The 12,427-nt window shown below is 38.5% G+C and overlaps 1 protein-coding gene across 4 annotated transcripts in view; it reads right to left on the bottom strand.

The window, feature by feature from the left end:
- Nucleotides 1-12,427, bottom strand: part of palld (palladin, cytoskeletal associated protein) — a 71,343-nt gene that overhangs the window by 18,804 nt on the left and 40,112 nt on the right. For 2 of the 4 annotated variants that reach the window (XM_085266049.1, XM_085266051.1), the window contains one exon: nucleotides 11,809-11,844. The exons of the other annotated variants lie outside the window; for them this stretch is intronic. In XM_085266049.1, coding sequence (XP_085122175.1) covers nucleotides 11,809-11,844 — 36 coding nt within the window. The remainder of the gene's footprint in view (nucleotides 1-11,808; nucleotides 11,845-12,427) is intronic. 4 annotated transcript variants of the gene reach the window in all.

The following is a 12,427-nucleotide window of genomic DNA, read 5'->3' as shown; positions in this document are numbered from 1 at the left end:
TAAGATTCACACTTCAATAGGGTGAAACTTTCCCAGTAACCCTCATCACACCCACAAACATGAAGACTGAATGTATGGTATTCTTAAATAAACCGCAAAATAGTTCAAACTAATCGAAAATAATCTGCTTAAAAAGAGTTTACAAGGAAATGTTAAAATATTTTTGTTAGCAGAGCTTTAGTTTTTAAATTAATTGAATCTATTTAATTTCAGTATTCCAGTTTACAGTGTGTTCTACTGTAGGTACAGATAGAAATGAGCACGGCCACAGTTCGTCTAACAAAAGGGATTTTTTTCTATAATTTTTAAGAGTTTTGCATATATTTTGTTCAGCAAGGCAGTTTTCACACAATAAAGCTGCTTTGAAAATCTTCTGAAACCCTTCACATCAGAGAGCTTTTAGATACAATGTATCAGTGTCACCTCAGCACTACGAAACCTGTTATTTCTAATGGCTTTTAGCAAAGTATCACCCAATCACTGTGTGAGGCTCTCGTGCACTGTGACCAGTAGCAACAAAGCAGTCCTAGCTGGGTGAGTAGGTACAAAATTCCAGTGCAGTGGCCAGCACAACATAAATTTTGGACCTTTTGCTCAACCTAGCAGTGCATAGTGTGTTTGCTTGTCTTCAGCATTCCTTCTGCTTGTCTATAAGTGAACAACACAGTGATGTAAACACCGTTGTATTTTTCCCAAAGCCATTTTCGTGGTTTTGGGTAAAATAAAATGAGATAATGAATCCCACATCTTTGGTTGGCATGGTTACCACTTTGTCTGTACAACATGTGTGGTATATACTTGCTACTTAAATACATCACTTACTTCTGCATTCTTACCTTAAATTTACACATTTCCTTATTTTTTGTTAGTGAACAGAGCATGAGAATGTCTAAAGCCTGTGTTAAACTAGCGGTCCCCAACCCCTGGGCCTCGGACTGGTACTGGTCCTTCAGTTGTTTGGTACTGGGCCGCGAGATTTGAGGCTAGGTGTGAAATTTATGGTTTTCAGGGTTTTTAATCGTTATTTTTTTATTGTTTATATCGTTAACTCGATTTCCCTGGGTCTTTTCCCGTGTGTTATGAATAAATTGTTTTTGGTACAGGTACTGGTTTTAATTTGTTGTATTTATCCACAACACCTTACAGGTCGGTCCGTGAAAATATCGGACATAAACTGGTCCGTGGTGCAAAAAAGGTTGGGGACCGCTGTGTTAAACACAGACCTTAGCTTATTCAAAAACACCCGCTGACTTTGAGGTAAAGAAACTGAAAAAACAAACTCTCTTATTCATACAGCACCTTACTTGGAGAGGGTCTCCTTGTCCCTTCGAGGTACGAGTCATTCCCTGCGACTCAACTCATTGACACTTAGAAGCGAGTCAGAGTGGGCCTCGTCTGCTCTCAGTGTCGTTTTCTTGGTGACAGCAGTGTACACATTATCACACCCTCTAATTAACATCCACAAGTGGAAGTTGTGTGGTAGTCTAATTGAGAGTGTGTTTAAAGAGAGATACCGTGTATGCCACACATGAAGCCGCACTCACCACTTGCACCACCACCCGTAGTCAGGATCTAATCACAGGTTGATTGACCTCATCCGGAAACAATTCTTCTCTCCGAGTGTATGTATGTTGGGTAATGTGTATTTATCTGTTTGTTTCTCAGTGTTTAACGTACCAGGCTGCTCTTTCCTGGGAAACACACTCTGCTTTCTATGAGGGGGATCACTGAAGCCGCTTAGTTTCCATGCTGTCAACTCCCAAGCATACAGCCTGGGCTCTTGCTCTCCTCATCCCTCCATGTGTCCTTTCATCACTCCCTCCCCGTCTGCTCACCCCTCTCTCTCTGTCTTCCAGCTCCCTCTCTGTGTTATGAAGGTCAGCTCCCACAAGTCTCTTCCTTATTTGGAAAGTTTCTCCATTCCATGCAGGTCACTTTAGCGCAGCCGACCAATCCAGTGGTTTGTTAGTCTAGTGTCTCAGCCAATCCTGTGTCTCCCATGTCCTTTTAAGGGCTGCCCATCTCTCACTCTGGAGGCCCAATGTGAAATTATCTGCTTTCCTGCTCCCTTGTGTCTCTGGTGACTTCATTTCAGCTTTTATTCTGTTGCTCAAACCTCGTCCTGTCCCCGATGAGAACTAACTTTCTGTGTCTGTCTTTTTCCAGTTGCATGTAATCAAAAACCTCTGTGGCCAGCAGTCTCTAAAATAAAGGTATACATTAGAGCAGTGGTTCCCAGTTTTTTTCTGACATACAGAAGTCCTCAAAAGCCTCTTGATCACCATCACCTCTCAAGCTCAAATGTGGTTGTTTCAACTCATTTTAAACTCAACTCTGGAGCAATTGTAGCTTACTCTTACCTATTAGATTTGGCTTACTGTTAATCAGTTACAACAATTCACATCCTATTTAGACTATTAATCCACTACTTTTTGTTACTACTTTATTTAATAGCTACTAATTACGTTTATGTTTATCTACCTGTGACACTGGCTGGATGCTTTGTTAGGTATATCTGTTCAGTTGCTCAATAATGCTACTATCTACTTGGGTTATCACATGGCAGCAACTCAACAACAGTGCATTTACTGTAGGATTGTTGACACGGTCGTGATGACCTGTGGAAGATTCGGGATTTGAAAAAAAGAATATATCGTGTCAGTAGCAGTTATCTGGGCAAAAATACCTTGTGTATGTAAGAGATCAGAGGAGATCTGTTTCAAGCTGATAAGAAGGCAACAGCAGCTTAAATAACCACTCATTAAAAGGTCTGCAGGCAGCTAACAACAGGTAACTGAGGCTAACTTTCACACAAACTCAGCAAAATTGGATGACAGAACAGAAAAACGTGTACAATATTTTCTTGGAATATTTTCTCGGTACACTATGGATTGCAAAGCTCTAATCACCTCAGATGAGGTAGAAAACAGATTCACTTTTGGCAAATCATTTTTTAACAACTCTTTATCTAGGATGTTTAGCTAACATTTTGTTGTGTTTATTTAAACTTTTAGCTAACAGTTTTAGCAGTTAGCCATACTTTTAGCCACTTTCCAGTTTTTAATATGAATTTTATCTTTTTAAAATCTAGTATGTTTAGTTAACAGGTATTTGTTCTACTGTGCTTTTAGATATGTTAACATTTCTAGCCACGCTAGAATTTTAGCTCAATATTTCAACTTGTTTATTCAATTCAGTTTTATTTATATAGCTCCAAATCACAACAACAGTCACCTCAAGGCACTTTATGTTGTAAGGTAGACCCTACAATAATATATACAGAGAAAAAACCCAACAATCATATGAACCCTCATGAGCAAGCACTTTGGCGACAGTGGGAAGGAAAAACTCCCTTTTAACAGTAAGAAACCTCGGCAGAACCAGACTCAGGGAGGGGCGTGGCCAATTACTGCGATCGGTTGGGGTGAGAGAAGGAAGACAGTTTATTCATGTTTAGATGTTGTACGCCATTACTGCACATTACTTATTCAAGATGTTAAGTTAGCAATTTAATTGGTTTATCACAAATTTTGGCTAATGATTTCTGACTTTAGTTTATAATTTAGCTAGTTTTTTCTAGCTAAAGTTACAAAATGATTTCATTAGCTAAGAGTGTCTAAATTTACATAATTATAAAATGTAAATTAGTTGATGCACTCGGTAAACTATTTTATTAATTTTATTTACTTTTGCCCATTATATTTATGTATTAATTATTAATTTTCCTTTCTATTTTCTACTGTGTGCCTGTTAATTTTGCAGGTCCACACAATCTTACAGTAAATTAAATTGTAACTTTTGATTTTCTTCAGTTTAGCTGAACTAATTTTGACACATACCCACTGACCACTGCAGAAGTACCCCAGCTTGTGAGTTACTGCTTTTTATCTGGTCAGTGCTTTAGATGTTTGATGACGAAGAACCACAAGCAAAGATGTCAGTGTGCAGCTAGTACCATATGTGGTTCTTTAACATAAATGTTTCCACCACTTTCCATAAACCACAAGCAACACCTCGACAAGAAAGTGATTGTTAATACTTCATTAGAGAGTTCATGACTTGCACCTCGTAAACACAAACACACTGCTGAGAGGAAGCTCTGAGTCACAGCACAGATATGCGACATATCCTGGCAGCCCTAGCTCCTTGCTCAGCAATGCAGCACGGACAGAATGTGAATCCTGGTTTAAAGTGAGAAGAGTGAGGTTTTTAAAATGAACAAATGCATAAAGAGTCAATGACGACCTGTTGTGACACAAGTTTATTCTGTGTGTGTTTCTGAGTCAGTTTAGTGAGAGACTAATGAGGACTACTGAAGAGACGTTTGTTTGTGTCTTTGGTTTATACCCTGTTTCCCTGGCAACAACCTCACTGGGGTTATAGCGGTTTGGCGCAACTACGGAAGTCATTTAATCTCAGAGGTATGATAATTATTTCAGTGGACATTGACCTTCGTATACTTTTTAGTCTATCGGCAAGAAATACGGGCTGCATTAAAGTATATTAGTCCATTCTAATTTTATAACTATAGAATTCTATAGTAAAATTCTATTACTGCAGTATGTAAGCATGTCCTGTAAGCACTCTGTTGATAACATGTATGTAATGTCTGCATTTTGAGGTGTCTTTTTTTGTTTGTTTGTTTCAGAAGGATAATGAACGAAACTGAGTACCTAAAGTTGTTCTATAGACGGTATAGAACAGATGGATGTAGCCACCATGACTGCTGTCTTGTACAAAGTAACCACCTACCAAAATAAATAAAAAAAATACTCAAACCAAAGTCCAAACTACTGTCTGTACCAAGCAGCAAGCCAAATAAATCCATTAAAAATGCTTGAAAAGTCATCAACACCACAAACATCTTTAAGTTGTATTATGAGACTGCAACTGGCTAAAGCCATACACAGTATAAAACACTGATGTAGCCTCCAGGTTTAAAAAATGAAGCTAACACACAAGTGCCTTAAACCTGCTTTTTTTAATGGCCACCGGGGGGCGAGACTTGTAATTGCAAAAAGAGTTTTGGTCCTATTGAGATGTGCACATTGTTTGAGAGTTGTCCGCCATTTTGAATGTGTTACAACCCAGTGTTGGTCAAGTTACTTGAAAAAAGTAATCAGTAACTAATTACTGATTACTTCCTCAAAAAGGTAATCCTGTTACTTTACTGATTACTTATTTTCAAAAGTAATTAATTACTTAGTTACTTAGTTACTTTTTAAAAACACGATTTACAACCTGAATAGGTGATAAAGTGATAGGTCTTTCAGCCCTATTCCACTTTTTCTGCATAATCCATCATACAAAATGTAATTAAATGAAAAAGTCTCTTTTTAAAACTTGTTTTATTAGTTTTAATCTTTTAACTTTATGCATCAAGCAAAAATTTTATTATATGCAACATTCTCTGACTGGAAGAAAATAAAATATTTTTTGTGTTTACACTCACTCTTTCAAATAGATGCAAGTAAAACACAGCAGAAAATAAATAAAGTCAAAGACTCAGCGGTCCTGTTGCTCTATTTTCACCTGTAAAGCAGGAGTTGGGTAGGTGGGGGTTTGCCCTGGTGCAGGTGTGCTGCAGCGGTCAGTTCCGCGAATTTCTCTGTGAATTTCCCATTACGTCGTTGTGCACTCGGTGCTTGCTCGGAAGTTTAGGGGGTTTTTTTCACTGTAAAAAGACGTTTTCTTCCCACGCACAACGGACGCTAATGTTTTTGTCACTTTTTATGGAATCAAACTCAAAATAAGGTCAGTACTTCCACGCTTTAAACGCTGCACGCTCATACTCTCTCCAGCACTCGATATATTATCCACTGTTAATCTGCACACAGCTGCTGCCACAAACGTCGCACTCGCTTACATCACTGTCACGAGACATTCTCGCAAAAAAAAAAAAAAAAGAAAAAAAAAAAGAAAAAAAAGAAAATCACAGTTTTAGTAACGCAGCGTGCTTACAGGGAACGTAACGGTAATCTAATTACCGTTTTTGCAATAGTAATCCCTTACTTTACTTGTTACTTGAAAAAAGTAATCGGATTACAGTAAACGCGTTACTGCTCATCTCTGTTACGACCACCGGTTACTTGGAAAAAAATGTGTATTCCCTGATTGGCTGTCAGTGGTTCATGGCTCTTGCTGGGTGAAATTGATTCACAAAGAAGTTGCTGTACCAAAAACCTCCTAGTGATTGCTTTGGTTGCTAGCAGACTGCCACAGTTGCGTGTAGTTTTTCATGACTGCTTGTAAACACTCGCTAACTACCAGCTGGGCAATGGACTTGGGCTTTAGCAATCATTTTCCTAGTGAAGGCAATCAAACCTCCACTAACCACTTACAACCTGTTGGAGAATGGTAATTTTTCCTTCACAACCAGTGCCTGTAAGATGGCCATGGACGGATCTCTATGCCTGTGTGATTGGGGACTTATTGACTTGATCACATGTCCAAAATGTCCAAAACAAATCAGGGTCAGATGATCAGTGATCATGCGTTTGCAAAACCTCAATAGTAGTCTATGAGAAACTGGTTTCATTATGAGAAAGAAGGATTATCTAGGGTCTGCTTTGACAATCACATGGTTTCCTTGTTTGTTACATCCAACTATGACACACCAAGATGGCTTCAAAACAGGACTTCAGAAACCAACTGGTGATGTCATATCTTTCATACTGTCTATGCCTGAGGAAATGCTGCCACACTCCTAACTTTAAGCTTTACAAGTATTTATATATAACTAAAAAGTTCACCTCCTTTAGAATTTAAATGCATAGCGAAATATCCACAGAGGCTAAAACCTTTTACTGTATCAGCCTTGAAAACATGCTTCATAGTTAAGCATTTGAACGTGCGAGTCTGTGAGGATTGCTTCAACTGGCCATTAGAGGAGTTGCAGTTTTTGGCACTCCTTTTCTTGCTACATTTTTAAACCCTGGAGGCTGGTGCTTAGTAAAACTAGTCACTAGAATTCCTGTTGAAGTATACTCAAGTGAACTGTACAGAACATTCTTGTTAGTCTTAAGGAGGTTTAATTAATGTTGCCTTCATTTTTCAGCTGTTTTTTCTTGTGATATTCATGGTGTTTGGGACCACCCACCCTTTGTCTGTGTGTGTGTGTCTGTGTTAGGGTTGAAAAGTATTTGACTGTAATTGGAATTTTAGAATAATGACATGATCTGATTAGAATTTTTCAGACTTCTGTTATCCAAAAATAAATCTTATTAATATAACCATGATAAGCAATGATCGTGTGTGTGTGTGTGTGCGTGCATGCGTTAGGTCATGCCTTTTTACAGCCTGTATTGATCTACTTTCTTCATAAGGGAAACTTTTTACATACTGTCATCTGTGTAATTCCATTCAAATTTTCCACTTCCTCCCCTTTCCAGATTGATTGACCCCTGCTTTCATTATCCAGGCCACTTCTGCTTGCACTTAAAATATCAGTTCAAGACTCTTTATAATCAGATGCTGTCACTGCTTACTCCATGTACAGTAAGTCTTTGGTCTGTTTAAAATCAAATACACAACTCGTGTTCCTCTTTCTTTCGCCCTCAGGCTTTGCACTAGCCACACACGCACTGCACATTATACAGTCAACCATTCATTATTACAGCATTTCTTTAACAAACCCACAAAAAAAAAAAGAAAAAAAAAAAAGCCCGAAGCCCGAACCATTCTGAAACCTCTGCACAAACATCACGATCACTGTTGTGAGAAAAGTCTAAATTGAGGTCCTGCTAAGTGCCAAAGCTTGCCTGTTTTTCATCATACTGAGTAAAAATGAACATAATGTAGAGCTGTATATAAAAAAACAAATCCACAGCAGTACAGAGAGTTCAGCTCGCACGTACATAAGAAGCAGTTTGTGGAATAAAATCCATGCAAGAGAACAATTTTGACTGTCAAAGCCAATGCCTGGTCTTATGAACAAGAGATTAAGCTGTGGAATGGGTTTGGGGATAATTGTTACCTCTGCTACTCATGCTTGTTGTAACGCCCACCTAAACATTATGCGGTACCAACCTATAATATAATGCTTTGCCCTTAGTATCGCGGTCAACATCGTGGTGGTCACACCTTTTTAATGTTGTACTCTAGTGTCTCTTTCTGTGTCTTGGAGTCTTTCTTGGAGTATTTCAGAGTATGTAAGTCGTCGTGTCATATGTAGATTGTTAAATAACTTGTACATCAAAAGTAGGTATCGAAACTGCAGCTTCCCTTTGTTACTTACCAGATCCCTTAAGACAGCAAAGTGAGGAGAGAGGATGACAACTCAGCCCCTCAGCAATTTACCGCTGTTTGGCTAGCATCAGTCTTTGAGAATCATACTATTGATTTTTGCCAAAGGTGTCTCCAGACCATACTACCATCAATGCCAAACACACATTTGCTTGTAACTACACTTGCATGGTCATAAGGTCACAAGTAAAAAAGATAATGTAAAGCTCTCAAGCATGTCTTTGATATAAAGAGATGTTTAGGACGTAAAGAAGTCTGAAAGTAAAGTCTTCCCTCTATCCACTGGGTCACAGAAAAACTAGCAAGCAAACAAAATCAGAAGGTTTAAGGGAAACATAACGATCAGCATGATTTGGTAGGGATAAGTAACATAAGTGTGCTTATTTTCAAGCATGTTTAATACTAACTTTGTATTTGGTTGCTCTTCTAGTTTTTGACTATTGATTAGATGTGAATAATATTTTATGGAAGAATAAGTATTCATAAATAAGTTAATGGGGAATATTCGGTCCATCCAGGACTGATTATAGTCAAACGAATGTGGGTATTTTCTTCAGTGGTAAAATATACAGTAGTATGGCTCTGTTTTGGGACCTCCCTGCCCTTTCATACCGAGTACTGACAAGGAACATTGAAGTTGGATTGCAAAATAGCTTGCAGATGAAGAGCAAGTTAAAGTAAAATAATCTGCACAATGTGATGTTTTTCGGGAGTAAGTCCAGAAGGTGTAAGTATAAATATAGAAGGCAAACAGCTGAGCCATCACCTGATGTGAGATAGCTGAAACCTGCTGGGACTGTGAGTGCAGCTTGACTTCATAGCCTTCATAAACTAATACAACCTCTGCGAAGATTTCATGTATCACGGTGTGACGATAACTTTTTCTTTTATGAGGTGTCTCAATAGACAAGCATGAACCTTTATCTGTAGGCGTATAAAGAAAACCAACCCTGGATACCAGCAACACTGACACGTCATCTGCTAATACATGTGCACGCATCTGGATTAGAGCACACAGATTTACAAGCTTAAGGTGTTACTCCGCCAGTCTGTCATGAAAGCACTTTACAGGTTGTCACGCGTTCACAGTTAAACCCTGCAGAACAGGTGAGACAATAACTCTTCCCATGATGGCCCTGTCCATATGTTTAGATGCAACAGATGTCTCACTGGCACGCAGTATTCCTCAACTGTTTAAGCTCTATATTTAAGGGCCTGCTATGGGAACTATGGTTTATTTCCCAGACAAGCACACACAATCAAATGAGCTCCAATGCCAAGAGAACTTTGGGTTGCCTTAAATAACAAATGTGCTTGAAGCAAAAGGTCACATTAACTAAACATTTTTACATTGTATGCTTAATCCTTAAAACAGTTTATAAAAAGACAAACAAAAAACTGTCCGTACATGTTTGTTGCTTGTTCTTTTATCCTGCTTGCAGTAGTCTGAAAATATCACATCCATCAAATTCACTAAGTACTAAAGCACATAAATCAGCCATAATTCATGTCATTGTGTAGTAACGTTAGATGTAAAAAAGCTGAATTCCAGATGCAGTGAGATAGTGTTTCTAGCTTGCTATCCATCACTTCACTGCCTTGTGGTAAAGAACTTTGCTTTCCATTCAAACACGAACCTTGGTTCAGATCTACCCAGACAATCTGGGCCTCTCCCCTGAGAATTTCCTATAATTCTTAATGCTGATGTCTGGCATCAACACCGGACATCAAACCCAAATGCCTACCAACCCAGCTCGCTGTTCCTTCAGCAGAGAGAAACAGCAGGTCTGTTTTCACAGCTCGGGTCTCCTGCAATCCCGCCTGCCTGCCAAGTCACACAGCGACTTCCTACATCTCATCAGCCCAGTATTATTAAAGCAAAAGTCATCCCTTACACAGGCTTCCAGTATGTTGTTCCTGTGATTTAGAACGTTTTATTTTAGATTTATGAATATGCTCTTTTCATTTGAAATAAACTCTAGCGATTTGCGATTATCTAGCAGCTGTTCTCTGCTCGATAATAGCCAGTGCTGTGAAAACACTGCATTTTTGGGAGTTATTTGCATGCACGACTTTCAGTAGTAAAAGCTTAAATGCACATAACTCCAGAAAACTAATGACGTAGCATGAAAGCAAGTAAGTCTAGACACTTATCCTTTAAGCTAACTAAACCGCTCACTCTGATAATTAAAGTCAATCCACACTGATCCTCACTGCCTTTGTGTACATACAATAAAACAAAAGCTATTTCACGATAAAACCTTATTTTAAATATACAAGACGTTAGTGTAAGAGTTTCCACACTGTGTCTGTCTGCTAACAAAGTGGTTTGTTGGAAAGTCTTATGTAAAAAAAACCTTCTGTAAAAAACAAACCCAAAAGTAATTAAAGCAGCAAAGTGGGATTACTTTTTAAAGTTGCTGCATTGCAGAATATTGCAGAGTATCTCAGACTACATGGACACTGAACAAACAGGACCTGATGAACTGAATGAAAAGCCCTGGGTGCTTTAAGCTGAGAGTGGTCAACCTCTGTTTATAGAGGCCATTTGAGGAAACGGTCTGGCAGAAAGATGACCTTTGGCTAATGGCATGGCTGCTGGTTTTACTGTGTAATTACAGATTTTAAAGGGGAGAGGGCAGGAGAGGGGTGGCTTACACTGCCTCACAGTTGGGAATTGATTGTTTCTAGTGGCGTACTTGTGATGTTATTGTGGAAAAACTCACAGAGAACCAACTTTGCTGATATGCTGCTAGTTGAAGAAATCCCACACATTTGTTAGAAATGTAACCCTCGTACACAAAGTTGCTGTACATTATGTTATACAAATTAGATTTGGAAGCTAAAGTCAGTATCATTGTCATTGGTATCTATAATATTAATCTCATATTCGTTTAGGAAAGAAATTTAAATGGAATGTAATGCCCGTTATAATCAAAACCTAAAATTCAATATGAATCATTTAACAGGATCTTCTGTTCCCATCAAGGTTTGAACCATTTTGGACAACAACCAGTTAGCTTACAACTAACTTGCTCTTGTCCCTGTAGCAGTGGTTGATGTTAGAATGATTTAGCCCTATGATTTTTGGCTTCTTTCTGGGTCTTTATGAGTCCAGTGGTGCTATTTTGGGGGCTTTTTTTTTTTTTACCCTGGGATTAGTTTTGATGTGTGTTTAGGTTGGAGGGATAACACCAGATCTTATAACCCTTAGTGGGATGGTCTGTGAGGCTTCCATCAAAGGGTTGTAAGGCCCTTTAGCCTTTTGCAATTCAGTGGTAATATTTTGCTGATTGTTCGGACTTCTGTTTTTTCTTTGTTGATAATAAATGGTAAAGTTTTTTGAAACTACTCAACTCGTTTTGGTTTTATTGGATGTCTTTCTGTAGGGTTGTAACATCATTTCGTGGCTTTTCTGGGACTGTCTGACTTGCTGATGTGAAGTTTTAATGAGTTTGATTTCTTGTGTGTCTACTATCGCTTTGCCTCTTTCATAGTTAAATTTACAAGGTCTACAGAACATGTGGCACAGCTCTACAGCATCGTCCTCATAGTCATATTTACCTGTAATTTTCTGCCTCCTCCACTATACTCTCAGCTCTGGAAGCACAGAATTAACAAGTCATAACATTTACATGAACACCAGATAGGAGCAGGTATCAAATCCAGCACACATGCAGTGAAACTGGACTGTGCAATGCAGGAATCAAGCTTTACTGCACTGTAATCAAACTGTAGACCACATGCAGACAGACATAAGCCACATCAATGCCACACTTAACCATCTGCTGTGGTTTTCATATACCAAATTAACTGTTTTATTTATATTTATATATATATATTTGTTTGTTGCAAATCACCTTGTGGCTAACAGTTGGCATATAGTGGACATCCAGTCCGAGACCCAACAATGTATTTACCGAACTGCATATGTATGTCAACCAATGGTTTTCATTGGTAGTATCTTCAATGTCTCATCTCAAAATTGAGAACTGCTTTTGGCCGTTTATCTTACAAGAGGCTGAATTTCATTCACATCTGTTGGTGTTGTTCACCACATTTCCCCTTAACTTTTACCAGAACTAAAAAGATGAAATATTGCAGGTCAAATAAAACTAAAGACCATTGTGAGGGCACTTTTCGGTAAAACCAAAGTTCTGGCTGTACAGCATCTATCCATTAA

This window comes from Mchenga conophoros, linkage group LG23 (assembly GCF_057382185.1).
Source record: "Mchenga conophoros isolate Kocher_MC1m ecotype Shallow Benthic linkage group LG23, M_conophoros_male_GT1.1, whole genome shotgun sequence".
Classification (NCBI taxonomy): domain Eukaryota; kingdom Metazoa; phylum Chordata; class Actinopteri; order Cichliformes; family Cichlidae; genus Mchenga; species Mchenga conophoros.
Note: the sequence above shows the minus strand (reverse complement) of the source record. Positions and strands in the feature narration are given on the sequence as shown.